Below are 16717 nucleotides of genomic sequence, written 5' to 3'. Positions count from 1 at the left end.
TGATAGGACCTCCTCCTCATAGAGGGAAGGCTGTCAATCACTGATAGGACCGCCTCCTCACAGAGGGAAGGCTGTCAATCACTGATAGGACCTCCTCCTCATAGAGGGAAGGCTGTCAATCACTGATAGGACCGCCTCCTCACAGAGGGAAGGCTGTCAATCACTGATAGGACCTCCTCCTCATAGAGGGAAGGCTGTCAATCACTGATAGGACCGCATCCTGGACTTCTAAACCCAGAAAGAGCAGGAATTTCAATGTATAATAAATATACAGGTTTTACTGGATCTATCCGCACTGCACTATATATCAATGTGCTCAGCTCCTCCTGCTCTATAACATGCTGCTTGCAGCTCAAACACCATGTTCAATGTGACAGGTTCTCTTTAAGGGTATGTTCACATGTAGGGGACACACTGTGGATTTGCGTGCAGTAAATCCGCACTGTCTAAGGGGGAGTTTATACCAGCGATCTCGCTTTTCATTGTAGCATTCCTTTCAAATGCGATTAAAACGAAAATACTGGAATTGCTATAACGGAACGCCAAACACAACACTTTAAAGATATTCCACTTTAATCCGTCCTTATAGAGTTGAATAGACAAAAAACGGAAACCAGCATTCCGTTCCGGTTGCTTTATTTTGGACGGAAACAAAAGTCCTGTCTGCAGGACTTTTTTTTTCTGTCCAAAATAACAGAAACCAGACGCAATGCTGCTTTCCTTTTCTTCCTCTATTGAACTCTATTAGGACGGATTAAAAAGGAATCACTTTAAAGTGTTCCGTTTGGCTATGTGTGCTATCCGTGGAATATGCAGATAGCACACGTCCGTGAAAAACAGAAATGTGAACGAGGCCTTAATAAGTGGCTGGAGTAAGATGCAGGCCTTTTAATAAATTTGACGCACCTTCTGGCAGTCCATTTGCCAGAAAATCAAAATGGAAAGTTTTGTATACGACATACAGCCTATCCCAAATTTGCTTCCTATATGTAAGCTGGAGATGAGAAGGGTTTGTGAGCTACATTCACCACAACAGATAGCAGGCAGGGCGTTTGGCTCATGCTCATGCCTGCAAAACACGGATACCGGCCATGTGCATGCCGCATTTTGCAGAACGGACAGGCTGGCCCCTAATAGAACAGTCCTATCCTTGTCCATAATGCGGACAATAATAGGACGTGTTTTATTTTTTTGCAGCCATGTGGACATAAGAACATGGAATGCAGTAATTTTAATTTTTTTGCAGCCCCATTGAAGTCAATAGTTCTGCGAACATGCCGCAAGAAAAAAAAACTATACAGACATGGAAAAAATATATAATCGTGTGCATGAGCCCTAACACGGTTCCTGCTCTTCTATCTTAATTCCACTAACAATACATTAAAGGCAGAGAATTGTACTTTATGCAGATTTTTTGTGTGGATTTCTGTTTAGTTTTCGCTGCGTTTCCACACTGAAATATGTGTTACTTGTGGATTGTGACACGGATATGCCCCAGATCTCTGCACTGAAAATCCGCACGAACAACTGAAGTGCTTCAGATTTCAGAATCCGCAGCACAGGTCAATTTCTGCAGCACGAACATGAGATTTTTTTAAATGTCATCTACTTTCACACTAGCGTTGTTAGAATACGGCAGGCAGTTCCGTTGCAATTGGATATCCGTTATTATCCGGTTTCAAACGGAATAAGGGACCTGGTATTAAAAAAATTTCAAAGATCAAAAGCGAAACTAGCTCCTCCTGTATCCCAGCGCAGGCGCAGACCGGAATACCGGATCCAGCTTCGCGGCAAATTACAGAACATTTGGTACCGGATCCGGCATTAATACATCTCTATGGAAGTTAATGCCGGATTCAGCAAGTGCGGTATTGTTCTGGGACTCTAGCTGGAAAAAATACCGCAGCAAGCTGCGATATTTTGTCCGGTCTAATACCATACAAAGGACGGAATGGAAGACATCCTGATTAGGGATCGACCGATATTTATATTTTAGGGCCGATACCGATAATTTGTGAACTTTCAGGCCGATAGCCAATAATTTATACCGATATTCTGTGAAATTTCATTTTTGAAAAAAAATAATTCCTACACAAATCTGCTGAAAATGAGGATTTTTATTGTTAATGTGTATTTTTTTTTTTGTAAATCTTTTTTTATTTATACTTAATATTTATTTTATTTTTTTCACTAACTTTTATCCCCCTTAGGGACTAGAACCCTTGTCCTATTCACCCTGATAGATCTCTATCAGGGTGAATAGGAGCTCACACTGTCCCTGCTGCTCTGTGCTTTGTGCACACAGCAGCATGGAGCTGAACATGGCAGCCAGGGCTTCAGTAGCATCCTGGCTGCCATGGTAACTGCGCCACCAATGATTAATACTGGGGGGCTTGGGGGGGGCACACTGCGCCACCAATAAACATAAATCTCTCATTTATTCATATACAGGAGGCGGGAGCTGGCTGCAGAAATCACATAGCCGGCTCCCGACCTCTATGAGCGGTAGCTGCGATCCGCGGCACCTGAGGGGTTAACTACCGCGGATCGCAGCTACCGCTCATAGAGGTCGGGAGCCGGCTATGTGATTCTGCAGCCAGCTCCCGCCTCCTGTTCAATTTGAATGAATGAGTAAGTTAACCTCATTGGTGGCGCAGTGGCCAAAGCCCCTCCCCTCCTCTTCCCATCTGTCTCTTCATTGGTGACAGCGGCAGCAGCATCACAGGGGGAGGAGACACTGCTTCCTTCTCCCCTGTGCTGCGGAGGGAACACAGAACGCGCTGACAGCAGCACGATCTGTGTTCCCAATACGTTATCGGTATATCGGCAAAATAGATGCCGATACCGATAACTGTCAAAATCCTGAATATCGGCCGATAATATCGATAAAACCGATAATCGGTCGATCCCTAATCCTGATGCATATTGAACGGATTGCTTTCCATTCAGAATGCATTAGGACAAAACTGATGCGTTTCCTCATGAAAATCTATGCATAATACACACTGTGTGCATATACCCTTAGGGTGCAGGGACACAGGGTTTTCCACAGTGCAAAATCTACACCAAATAGTGAGGATTTTAGTTGTGGAATTTATATGTGGTGTCTGTGTGTATGAGTGTGTCAGTGTATGTGGTGTCTATGTGTATGAGCGCGTCCGTGTATGTGGTGTCTATGTGTATGAGCGCGTCCGTGTATGTGGTGTCTATGTGTATGAGCACGTCCATGTATGTGGTGTCTGTGTACGAGCACGTCGGTGTATGTGGTGCCTGTGTGTACGAGCACATCCGTGTATGTGGTGCCTGTGTGTACGAGCACATCCGTGTATGTGGTGCCTGTGTGTACGAGCACATCCGTGTATGTGGTGCCTGTGTGTACGAGCACATCCGTGTATGTGGTGCCTGTGTGTACGAGCACATCCGTGTATGTGGTGTCTGTGTGTATGAGCTCGTCAGTGTATGTGGTGTCTGTGTGTATGAGCTCGTCCGTGTATGTGGTGTCTGTGTGTACGAGCGTGTCCGTGTATGTGGTGTCTGTGTGTACGAGCGCGTCCATGCATGTGGTATATGTGTGTATGAGCACGTCCGTGTATGTGGTGTCTGTGTGTACGAGCGCGTCCATGCATGTGGTATATGTGTGTATGAGCGCGTCCGTGTATGTGGTGTCTGTGTGTACGAGCGCGTCCATGCATGTGGTATCTGTGTGTATGAGCTCGTCCGTGTATGTTGTGTCTGTGTGTACGAGCGCGTCCGTGTATGTGGTGACGTGTGTCCATGACAGAACTGTATAGGGCACCTATGGCTGCAGTATGAAAGGTATAGAGACTAAAATCCTTGTGGTTATGTAGAGGTAAATCAGACATGTCTATTATAATTACAGCGCAGGTTTAAACGAGTTGAGTTAAAGTGTTTAAAAACAATAGTCATGCTAAAAATGACAGTAAAATAAATATGAAAAAAAGTCACAAAATTGCCATATGAGTGGGGTTAGCACAAGAGGAGGGGGTTTGTGAAGAAGTGTGTGTGTGGGGGGGGGGGGGGGGGGGAGTGCCGCCCAGTCAGATCTAGCTATGCCTCGGGGTTGACTGTCAGGTACTTACATATTGGAAGCAGCGATCAGCGCTTCTCTCCCTGGAGAGGCTGCACACACCCGGATCTAAAGACACAGAAATGTCACATCTGTTATATTACAGCTAGTGAATAGAATCTAAACATCTTCCTTGTGAGCGACCGGCTTCTTATTTATTGCAATCATCACTTGATACAATAAAATTCTTTGTCCGTTCACTTATCGGGGGCGATGTTATCATGGAAGTCTAAAAGGTATATCGCTGTTACAAAGCAACCATGGAGATTAGAGATGAGTGAACTTCTTGAAATTAGTTTGTGTCCAATGCAGCAAATTTTTCAAAAAATTTGATTGAAATCAAAAGTGCTCTAATGGGCCGGTATATGACACACTGAAGGTTTCCTAAGACTCCGATTTTTCTCTCGTTATTCTCTTTTTTTTTAATGTTTGCTCTCCCCTCCTCCTTTAAGCTCTTTAAAGCAATGACGGCAATACAAATAAGGTCAGAGTGACACTGACATATACAGCTATGGGTAAAGCTTGCTTGACAGGGCTAACAAACTGCATCGCTAAAAACACCATGCACCATCGCATGTGCTATGTTTTTTCATACTTCAAAAAATTGTCTCTTATTAGGGGCAGATGGTATTTAAACACACATGGTATAAAAAAATAAAATAAAAAAATATATGTGGCTTTTTGGGAACAAGTGTCCAAAAATGATGCCTTAATGGGGCAGTTCATTGGCAGAAGAAACAGTGGCTTGTTCTGCACAAGCGTCTAAAAACTATGCATTAAAGGGGTAGAATGTCTTTATTTCTACACACACAAGTGTTGATTGTCAGAAGAAAGATTGCCTCGTTCTGAAATTTAATTAGGGGGGCACACTACAAAAGGGAACACCAGGCAGTCTACTGATAATACACTTTATTGTGTTAAAATATTTAAGAACATACCCCTAAAATATACATAAAATATAGACCATATACAAATCTATGTAATGCACACAAGGTAATACCGCAAAAAACAACCGTATAGCAGCTGGTGGTTAGTAGTTTCAATCCTATTGTAATGTCCACAATCACTGTGATATCCAGCAAATGTCCAGATGTGGTGGATTAATACTGAACAGTTCTTATTTAGTAACCCCCAGTAATGTGAGTCACAGTCTTAAACTGTGGGGCCAAATTTGATCCAAAGCACTTGCTGGGTACGGCCTATAGTGATAGGCTCAATACCGCTGCCTCCCACAATACGATACTGGTAATATATATGCTCAAGCTGAGCTCGGTCTTACCGGTCTTCACTGCTAGTACTGCAGCGTTGGTCTGAAAGGCCGCACACACGCAGCGTCCCACGTGGTGTGCTTCTGCCTGAACGTAGCGTCCCACGTGACCGGGTATCCAAGGAGACCGGATGCTTTACTTTGGTGGCGTTAGTATTGTGCGACAGCTTTCACAGCAGCGCTGCTTAGTCCGCTTTTCTTCCTTTCTTTGCCGGCTTTGTTCTTTTTCTTTGGCTTTAGGTGGATCAACGCTCACTCTAACAACTGCCAGACGCGTTTCGGGGTCTCTCGCCCCTTCCTCAGAGAGACCCCGAAACGCGTCTGGCGGTTGTTAGAGTGAGCGTTGATCCACCTAAAGCCAAAGAAAAAGAACAAAGCCGGCAAAGAAAGGAAGAAAAGCGGACTAAGCAGCGCTGCTGTGAAAGCTGTCGCTGTCACAACCAGACAGCTGAGAGGCTCTGACAGGAGCTTTCCAGATCCTCCTCCTTGAGTTTCTTTGTTTTGGTTTAGTTCCTCATCTCGTTAGTCTATCTCAGCTGTCATGCAGTTGGACTGATTGCTTCCCTTTAAGTTCCTCCCCATAATGCAGTAGTGTGCGGCTTATACAACTTCCTGGAGTGTGTGTGCATGCATGCTGTTTCTATTTCTCAGTCCTCTGCGTTCATGGAGTTTGTTCTGAGCCTAAGATTTCGCTCCCGGATACGTTCTCCGGGGGTAGTGAGCATTTTTTGTGAGATTTTTGTGGATAGTGGAGCAGCTGTCAATCTCATTGATAATCAATTTGCAATAACTCATGGTTTCCAGGTATGCACTTTGGGAAAGGATATTCCTGTTTTTGCTATTGATTCCGCTCCACTTTCTCAGAAATCATTAAAGGGCATAGTTCACAATATTCGTTTAATTGTGAGTGATGCTCTTGTTGAGGATGTGTCATGTTTTGTCCTTAGCGGTTTGCCTACTCCTCTAGTGTTGGGGCTACCCTGGCTCACTAAACATAACCCCACCATTGATTGGCAAGCGAGGCAAATAAATGGTTGGAGTGACTTTTGCAGAGAGAATTGCCTCATGACATCTGTTTCTGAGGTTTCTACTAAGACTGTACCACCTTTCCTCTCTGAATTTTCGGATGTCTTCTCTGAGAGTGGAGTTCAGGATTTGCCCCCGCACAGGGAGTACGATTGCCCTATTAATCTCATCCCAGGCGCCAAGCTGCCTAAATCTCGTTTATACAATCTTTCCCAACCTGAGAGGGTCGCTATGCGTGCTTATATCTCTGAGAGTCTGAGAAAAGGACACATACGACCCTCGAAGTCACCTGTTGCCGCTGTTTTTTTCTTTGTTAAGACAAAAGATGGTTCTTTAAGACCTTGTCTGGATTTCAGGGAGCTGAACAGTATCACTATTCGTGACCCTTATCCGCTTCCTCTGATCCCGGACCTGTTTAACCAGGTTGTTGGGGCTAAAGTCTTTTCCAAATTAGACCTAAGAGGGGCATACAACCTGGTCAGGGTCAGAGAAGGAGACGAATGGAAGACGGCTTTCAATACCCCTGAGGGCCATTTTGAGAATTTGGTTATGCCTTTTGGCTTGATGAATGCCCCAGCCGTTTTTCAGCATTTCGTGAACAGCATTTTTTATCATTTAATGGGAAAATTTGTATTAGTGTATTTGGATGACATTTTGATTTTTTCTCCTGATTTCAAGACTCATAAGGAACACTTACGTCAGGTCTTGCTCTTCCTGCGGGAGAATAAATTATACGCGAAACTGGAAAAAGGTGTGTTTGCGGTTCCAGAAATTCAATTTCTGGGGTTTCTTCTCTCCGCTTCTGGTTTTCGCATGGACCCCGAGAAGGTCCGCGCTGTGCTTGAGTGGGAGCTTCCTGAGAATCAGAAGGCGCTGATGCGTTTTTTGGGCTTTGCCAATTATTACAGGAAATTTATTTTGAATTATTCCTCTGTTGTTAAACCACTCACTGATATGACCAGAAAGGGGGTAGATTTTTCTTCCTGGTCGGTAGAGGCGCGTAAGGCCTTTTCTAATATCAAGGAGAGTTTTGCTTCCGCTCCCATCCTGGTACAACCTGATATTTCGTTACCCTTCATAGTTGAGGTTGATGCTTCTGAGGTAGGGGTGGGTGCGGTCTTGTCTCAGGGTTCCTCTCCTGCCAAATGGCAACCATGTGCCTTTTTGTCAAAGAAACTCTCCTCCGCGGAGAGAAATTATGATGTGGGAGATAGGGAATTATTGGCCATCAAGTTGGCTTTTGAGGAATGGCGCCATTGGCTAGAGGGAGCCAGACACCCTATTACCGTGTTTACTGACCATAAAAATCTGGCCTACTTGGAGTCAGCCAAGCATCTGAACCCGAGACAGGCCAGATGGTCTTTGTTCTTTTCAAGGTTTAATTTTGTTGTCACGTTCCGCCCTGGGGTTAAGAATGTAAAGGCAGATGCCCTGTCACGTTGTTTTCCGGGAGGTGGGAATTTTGAAGACCCGGGTCCCATTTTGGCTGAAGGTGTGGTGGTCTCTGCTCTTTTTCCGGAATTGGAGGCAGAGGTGCAGGCAGCCCAGTCAGAGGCTCCTGATGTTTGTCCTCCTGGGAGGTTGTTTGTGCCTCTCGCTTTGAGACACAAGATTTTTAAGGAACACCACGATACGGTCCTTGCTGGGCACCCGGGGGCAAGAGCCACACTGGATCTCATCGCTCGGAGATTCTGGTGGCCTGCGCTTCGTAAGTCGGTTGAGGGTTTTGTGGCAGCTTGCGAGACTTGCGCTCGTGCCAAAGTCCCTCATTCACGGCCATCAGGTCCTCTCCTTTCCTTACCCATTCCTTCCCGTCCTTGGACACATCTGTCCATGGACTTCATAACGGACTTGCCTCGTTCCTCGGGGAAGACTGTGATTCTGGTGGTGGTGGACCGTTTTAGCAAAATGGTGCATTTCGTCCCTTTTCCTGGTTTGCCCAATGCTAAGACGCTGGTGCAGGCATTTATTGACCACATTGTCAAATTGCATGGTATTCCTTCAGACATAGTCTCTGATAGGGGCACGCAGTTTGTTTCCAGATTCTGGAAGGCTTTCTGTTCTCGCTTGGGGGTTCGGTTGTCATTCTCTTCTGCTTTCCACCCGCAGTCGAATGGCCAGACAGAGCGCGTCAATCAGAATCTGGAGACATATCTGCGCTGTTTTGTGGCGGAGAATCAGGAGGATTGGTGTTCTTTTTTGTCCCTTGCTGAGTTTGCTTTAAATAACCGTCGTCAGGAGTCCTCTGATAAGTCACCATTTTTTGGTGCATATGGGTTTCATCCGCAGTTTGGGACTTTCTCGGGAGAGGGGTCTTCTGGTTTACCTGATGAGGACAGATTCTCCTCGTCTTTGTCATCTATTTGGCAAAAGATTCAGGATAATCTAAAGAGCATGAGTGAGAGATATAAGCGTGTGGCAGATAAGAGACGTGTGCCTGGTCCGGACCTGAATGTTGGTGATCTGGTGTGGTTGTCTACCAAGAATATCAAATTAAAGGTTCCCTCCTGGAAGTTGGGTCCTAGGTTTATTGGGCCTTACAAGATCCTGTCTGTTATCAATCCTGTTGCCTACCGTCTTGATCTTCCTCAGACTTGGAAGATCCATAATGTTTTTCATAAGTCCTTATTGAAACCTTATGTTCAACCTATTGTACCCTCACCTTTGCCTCCTCCTCCGATTATGGTTGATCGAAATCTTGAATTTCAGGTCTCTAGGATTGTGGATTCTCGTCTTGTCCGCGGTTCCCTCCAGTACCTCGTTCATTGGGAGGGTTATGGTCCTGAGGAGAGGATGTGGGTCCCAGTGACGGACATTAAGGCCACTCGTCTCATCAGGGCTTTCCATAGGTCCCATCCTGAGAAGGTGGGCCCTGAGTGTCCGGACTCCACTCGTAGAGGGAGGGGTACTGTCACAACCAGACAGCTGAGAGGCTCTGACAGGAGCTTTCCAGATCCTCCTCCTTGAGTTTCTTTGTTTTGGTTTAGTTCCTCATCTCGTTAGTCTATCTCAGCTGTCATGCAGTTGGACTGATTGCTTCCCTTCAAGTTCCTCCCCATAATGCAGTAGTGTGCGGCTTATACAACTTCCTGGAGTGTGTGTGCATGCATGCTGTTTCTATTTCTCAGTCCTCTGCAAGATAAGTGCTGTTCCTTTATTTGTGATTTTCTGTCTGCTGGATTTTCAGGTGACCCTGACTCCCTCCGTGTCTAGTGTAGGGAGCCGGTGGTCGTGTCCCCTCACTATTGTAGGGTCTTCAGGTATTAGATAGCCGAGGTACGTGGATATGCGCCCATCCACCTTTGGGGTGTTCGCATAGGCTGAGCAATTAGGGAGAGTGGCAGGTCTCATGTAGGGGTCTCCCTTTTGTTCCTTAGTTGTGGATCCAGTGAGTCATTAATTGTATTGCATTGTCTTGTTTCCTGTACACCATCCATGACAGTCGCACAATACTGACGTCACCAAAGTAAAGCATCCGGTCTCCTTGGATACCCGGTCACGTGGGACGCTACGTTCAGGCAGAAGCACACCACGTGGGACGCTGCGGGTGTGCGGCCTTTCAGACCAACGCTGCAGTACTAGCAGTGAAGACCGGTAAGACCGAGCTCAGCTTGAGCATATATATTACCAGTATTGTATTGTGGGAGGCAGCGGTATTGAGCCTATCACTATAGGCCGTACCCAGCAAGCGCTTTGGATCAAATTTGGCCCCACAGTTTAAGACTGTGACTCACATTACTGGGGGTTACTAAATAAGAACTGTTCAGTATTAATCCACCACATCTGGACATTTGCTGGATATCACAGTGATTGTGGACATTACTATAGGATTGAAACTACTAACCACCAGCTGCTATACGGTTGTTTTTTGCGGTATTACCTTGTGTGCATTACATAGATTTGTATATGGTCTATATTTTATGTATATTTTAGGGGTATGTTCTTAAATATTTTAGCACAATAAAGTGTATTATCAGTATACTGCCTGGTGTTCCCTTTTGTAGTGTGCCCCCCCATACCTGTTGTTTACATTATATTTCCTACTTGGTCCTGAGGGTGGGACCTGGGGGTGAGCACCACTTCCCTATAGAGAGGAGGTGAGCCGCTGTATCTTTTCTATATATTCTGAAATTTAATTAGCCAGAAAAAAATCTTCCTTTTATTTGGGAGCAGCGGCAGCATAGTGTGGATGTGGAACAGGTAAGGCTTGTTTCACATTTGTGTTTGACAGATCCAGCTGGGTGCTGCCAGAATTCTGTCCGGCCCCATTATCTATATGAGATCCGGCCACAACCTGGCAAATACGCCAAAAATCAACCAGACGAAAACCGTTGTGCGGTTTATGTCTGGCCAATTCTTGCCGCGTTTGCAGCGTTGTGGCAGGATCTCCATCAGTCCCCAATATAGTTAATGGGGCCGTCAGGTATCAGGTACTGTCCAGCAGTGCTAGATCCAGACATCTCTGGCAGGCTGCTCCCTGCCGGAATAGCCTGCCGGAGATGTCTTACACAAATGTGAAACAAGCCTAAGTTGTGTAGGGTAATAGTGGTAGCATTAGTAGTGGTAGCAGCACAGCATGGAATAGACAAGAAAGGTTATGTGTTTTCGGCTCTGTTGGGGTAGTATTAGTAGTAGTGGCGGCTGTGTAGGGGTAATAATAGATGGGAGCTGCAGCTGTGGTGGCAGTGGCCATGTGGTACAGAACATGATGGCAGGCAGACAGCGGCAGTGGTGTGATGGAAGAGGTAATAAATAATACAATGCATCCACTAACACAGGTATACCAATGCAATTATTGCAGTAAAGTGTTGTTTGCTGTAACTTCACAGTATCTTGATATAATCCAATGCATTATTGAAATGAATTAGACCCCTTTCACACAAGCGTGTTTTCCGGCGGGTGCAATGTGTGACGTGAACGCATAGCACCCGCACTGAATCGTGACCCGTTCATTTATATGGATCTGTGTACATGAGCGGTTCTTTTGACGCATCCGTTCTGCGTTGCGTAAAAAAAAACGCTGCATGTTCAATATTTTTCATGCACCCCTGGCCCCATAGAAGTGAATGGGGCTTCAGTGAAAAACGCATCGCATCCGGAGGCAAGTGCGGATGCAATGCGTTTTTTAACTGATGGTTGCTGGGAGATGCTGTTTGTAAACCTCCAGTTTTTTTATCACGCGCGTGAAAAACGCATCAAAACGCATTGCACTCGCACGGAAAAAACTGAACGCAATCGCAGACAAAACTGACTGAACTTGCTTGCAAAATGGTGCGAGTTTCAGTGAACGCACCCTGAACACTGCAGAATGTACGCTGGAGGTGCTGGCAATAAGCTTATGAACGGTAGAAACTTGGAGTTTTTCACAACAAATGGCTGGCTGTCCATTTACAGAAAAAAATGAAGTTGTTGCAGGATTTTGTAATGCAGAACTTGCCAGCAGCGGTATGAAACACACAACCAGGCTTTCACTCTATACATTCCCTAATAAAAGCCTAAATCTACCACTATAAAACCCCAAACATACTACTATATTCTCCATATCACACCTAGACTGCTAGCAGACAGCCAAAACACATGCTTTCAGATCGTAAGGTGAGCACAGAATGGTGTGTATGGAGGTGGGAGCAAAAGGACCTGCCAGAATCCTACCTTCTAATTGGCTGATCAGGCTGTCAGTCTTAGAGCCAATCAAGGCTAGCCCTCCTCCCAGGGTCATGTGATTCATCATCTTCATCCACCCTCCTTGTTTTCCCCAACAATTTTCAGAGTAAAATGGCACTGGGACAGTTTTTGCGTGATTTGTCCAAAACAAATAGCCAAAACTTCATATATGTTTGGCAGAATTTTTTGGGTGAAATTCAGAACAAATGCAATTTGTTCAGAATCAGTTCGCTCATCTCTAATGTAGATGAAAAACGTAGATGATTTCTGATATTTAAGGACACTATACTGATAGGGAGCGTTCCACAGGATTGGTGCTTAGCAAACGTGTTGCCAATTTTCTAAAAGGGGTAAAAAACAGAGCCTGGAAACTATAGGCCGGTAAGTCTAACATCTGTCGTGGGTAAACTGAAGTTTTTCTAAGAGATGCTATCTTGGAGTACCTCAATGAAAATAACGCCATATCAGCATCGCTTAATGAGGGATCGGTCATGTCAAACTAATGTAATCAGTTTCTATGAGGAGGTAAGTTCTAGACTTGACCGCGGTGAATCAATGGATGTCGTATATCTGGACTTCTCCAAAGCATTTGACACTGTACCACATAAAAGGTTAGTATATAAAATGAGAATGCTCGGACTGGGAGAAAAAACATCTGTATGTGGGTAAGTAACTGGCTGGGGGATAGAAAACAGAGGGTGGTTATTAACGGTACACACTCAGATTGGGTCACTGTCACTAGTGGGGTACCTCAGGGGTCAGTATTGGGCCCTAGTGATCTTGTATAAGACTTGCACATTAAAATATACATTTTTGCAGATGACACTTAACTGTGTAAAGTAATTAACACGGAAGAGGACAGTATACTGTATATATATATACTACAGAGGACAGTATACTACTACAGATGGATCTGGATAGATTGCAGGCTTGGGCAGAGAAGTAGAAGATGAGGTTTAACACTGACAAATGTAAAGTTATGCACATGGGAAGGAATAATGCAAGTCACCCGTACATACTAAATGGTAAAACACTCGGTAACGCTGACATGGAAAAGGATCTAGGAATTGTAATAAACAGCAAACTAAGCTGTAAAAACCAGTGTCCGGCAGCTGCTGTCAAGGCCAATAAGATAATGTGTTGCATCAAAGAGGGCATAGATGCCCGTGATGAGAACCTAGTCCTACCACTTTACAAATCACTAGTCAGACCACACATGGAGTACTGTGTACAGTTCTGGGCTCCTGTAAACAAGGCAGACATAGCAGAGCTGGAGAGGGTTCAGAGGTGGGCAACTAAAGTAATAACTGGAATATGGCAACTACAGTACCCTGAAAGATTATCAAAATTAGGGTTATTAACTTTAGAAAAAAGACGACTGAGGGGAGATCTAATAACTATGTATAAATATATCAGGGGTCAGTACAGAGATCTCTTCCATCATCTATTTATCCCCAGGACTGTGACTGTGACGAGGGGACATCCTCTGCGTCTGGAGGAAAGAAGGTTTCTACACAAACATAGAAGAGGATTCTTTACGGTAAGAGCAGTGAGACTATGGAACTCTCTGCCTGAGGAGGTGGTGATAATAGTATAATAATATTACAGGCTATAGCTACTAGAGAGGGGTCGTTGATCCAGAGAGTTATTCTGATTGGAGTCGGGAAGAAATCCTCTAAAGTGAGGAAAATTGGCTTCTACCTCACAGTTTTTTTTGCCTTCCTCTGGATCAACTTGTAGGATAACAGGCCGAACTGGATGGATAGATTTTCAGCCTTATAAACTACTGTATGTTACTATGTTAGTGCTGACAGCATCCATACATAATTATACTTTCAGGGGAAATGTTATTGCAGTTTTAAGGCCCTTTTTACACGCAAATTAGCTTTTTTCCCCCGCTACAAAAATGTCATAAAAACCTCTTGGTTTTTTTTTTTTTTTTTCAATAGTGTTTTCTTTTTCTTTTTTTTTTCCAGGTGTCTTTTTCCCAATAGGGAAATGGATGGAAAACACCTAAAAGAAACTGTCATGGCTTCAACATGCAAAGCTCAGCTAAAATTGAAAAAAGAAATGCCACTAGCCAAAAAAAAAACATGTGTCCTACTTCTGACTGTTATTTTTCATGCAAAAAGTGCACCAAAAAAATTGACGGTGTATCCTCAGTATTGGCCATCATTAGCTAATCAGCGGGGTCGGACACTTCGCACCCTCGCCGATCAGCTGTCCGGATGTAGCTCCTTCGATGAAAGTTAGTGCCAGAACTACACAGCTCCGTCAACTGTGGCGGGGACAGAACTCGTGCCTGCTGCGCTGCTCCCATTCACTTCAATAGGAGCAGTACAGTAGTAACGCGCCTTCCTCCACTGTACAGCTGACAGGGTTGTGTAGTTCTGCTGCCTACATCTGGCTAGATCTGAACAGCTTATCGGTGGGGGTGTGAGGTGTCCAACCCCTGCCGATCAGCTAGTGATGGCCAGTCCTGAGGATAGACCATCACTGAATAAAAGGTGGACAAACCCTTTTAAACAGAATCCTTTCAGAACTTCTCACCTGTAAGTGGCACCATTCAGATCCATGTTGGTCCCCGTTTGGTCAAGTGTAGGCCACTGTGTTGCCACTAAAAATTCTTTGTTCACACAGTTTCTGAGGCTATCTGGAACTCGACCTTTTGAGGAAACGAAATGCGTATAGTTAAGTAGAAAAGAACATGATCCTGTCCCCCTCTCTGTGCCCCCGAGGAGCCAGAAAACCGCCCTCCCGTATGGGGGCTGTAGAGAAGGAATAACCAAGTGGACTAAACGGGACTTATACTCCAGAACGTCCTACTGACTACAGTTCTTCAATGGGACAGAAAGGATCCAGCATCAGCTCCTGTGCATAGTGTTTAATCTCAGCTCTGCAGCCAATCAGTTAGGGTATGTTCATGAATCTTTTTTTTATTATTTGCTGGGGATTCTGCCAAGTTTTCCACTCTGAAATTTGCATAAAAAAATGCACGGAAAAAAACTATGTGAACATAGCCATCGGTGAATTTCTTTCCCTGACTAAAGGTATTTCCTCTTCGCAACAGGAGCAGAGTTGCCAACTGTCCAGAAATTTCTGAACAGTCCGTAAAAATTGGTGACTTTTTTCCTGTGTCCGTCAAAATAAATAAATGTGCCCGTGATTTTTTTGAGGCTGGTGGTTCTTGACTGGATTATTTTGGTGGCAATTCTCATAATTTTACAGCTCACACGGGCGTGTGCGCCCAGTGGTCGTGCTGCGGCACGAGCACAGTCCGTGGGGCAGCCGCAGCGGATCCATTCTCTTGAATGGGTCCGCAATCCGGCCGTTTCACAAAAAGATAGGACATGTTCTATCTTTTTGCGGAACGGAAGTACGGGACGAAACCCCACGAAAGCACTCCGTAGTGCTTCCGTAGGGTTCCGTTTCGTGGTTCCTTTCTGCACCATTCCGCATCTCCGGATTTGCGGACCCATTGAAGTGAATAGGTCCGCATCCGTCATGCGGAATGCACACGGAACGGCACTCCTGTATTGCGGATCCGTGTGAAAGAGGCCTAAATGCTGGTAATGAGTTTTTATCAGTATATTGAGCTGTAGACAGAAATGTATTAGGGTACTTTCACACTAGCGTTGTTCGGAACTGCCTGCCAGATCCGGCAAACTGAATAACCGAAATACCGTATCCCTCTCATCCAGAATAACGGATCCGGTATTTAAATTTTTTCAAAGATCAAAATTAAAAATAGCTTTTCCTATGCTGCTCCGGAAAACCGGATCTGGCAACATGGCAATTTCCGGAACACTTGCTAACGGATCCGGCATTGATACATCTCTATGGAAATGAATGCTGGATCCGGCAAGTGCGGTAGTATTCCAGATACAGCTCTGCAGCAAAGTTTTGGAAAATTCAATTCGGCTGCTTCCCCAAATTTTACCAAAAAATTCACTTTGTGACAAATTACTTCACCACAAAGCACATTTCTTTGTAAGTAATGAGTGCAATGACAGGGAGCGCCAATAGCGCCGCTCCCCATCATTGTACCCCTCAGAAACCGCGTTCATACATGACATATAATATACATAACACGGTGTAAAATAAAAATAAAAAATCATGTTTACCTGATTCATTTGCTTGCAAAGGGCCAGCCGCCATCGCGCAAATGTCCCGTGGCCCAAGATGATGTTATCAAGCCGTTTGGCGTGGTGACGTCATACGTCACCGCACACGGGATTTTATGCAAGATTTTCAAGCAAGATAGCGGCAGCTGGCCCGTCGCGAGCAAATGGATCAGGTGTGGTATTTTTCGGGGGTTTTTTTTTGCACTATTTCAGGTTAAATCGATTTGAAGCATGAGATAATTCGGCTTCGCGATGAATCGAATTTATCCTGAAATTTGGAACGAAATCCACTTTGTAGTCCTAACCCAGAGATAGCATATCCGCCCAATGTGGACCCCCCTTCTATGACATCTACTTTCTATGTTTTGCGACCTCCAAGAGCAAGCTATTGCCTTACCTGTGACAGCCCTGCGCATTTCCGTAGCCGCAGCTTCTCTCATCTCCAGGGATGCCTGCTCACTGTACCATGCTGTATGCGGGGTGCAGATCAGATTGGGGACATCCTTTAGTGGACCCTGAGCGTACCTGTACGGTACAATAAATTATTTT

The 16717-nt window shown here is 44.9% G+C and overlaps 1 protein-coding gene across 4 annotated transcripts in view; it reads right to left on the bottom strand.

Moving 5' to 3' along the window:
• CTBP2 (C-terminal binding protein 2) overlaps positions 1–16717 on the bottom strand; it is a 148579-nt gene that overhangs the window by 17189 nt on the left and 114673 nt on the right. For all 4 annotated transcript variants that reach the window (XM_040439022.1, XM_040439024.1, XM_040439023.1 and 1 more), the window contains 3 exons: positions 16566–16693; positions 14595–14709; positions 4101–4156 (listed from right to left, as the gene is read on the bottom strand). In XM_040439022.1, the coding sequence (XP_040294956.1) occupies positions 4117–4156; positions 14595–14709; positions 16566–16693 (283 nt within the window). In that variant the 3' untranslated portion in view covers positions 4101–4116. The remainder of the gene's footprint in view (positions 1–4100; positions 4157–14594; positions 14710–16565; positions 16694–16717) is intronic.

This window comes from Bufo bufo, chromosome 6 (assembly GCF_905171765.1).
Source record: "Bufo bufo chromosome 6, aBufBuf1.1, whole genome shotgun sequence".
NCBI classification, from domain to species: Eukaryota; Metazoa; Chordata; class Amphibia; order Anura; family Bufonidae; genus Bufo; species Bufo bufo.
Note: the sequence above shows the minus strand (reverse complement) of the source record. Positions and strands in the feature narration are given on the sequence as shown.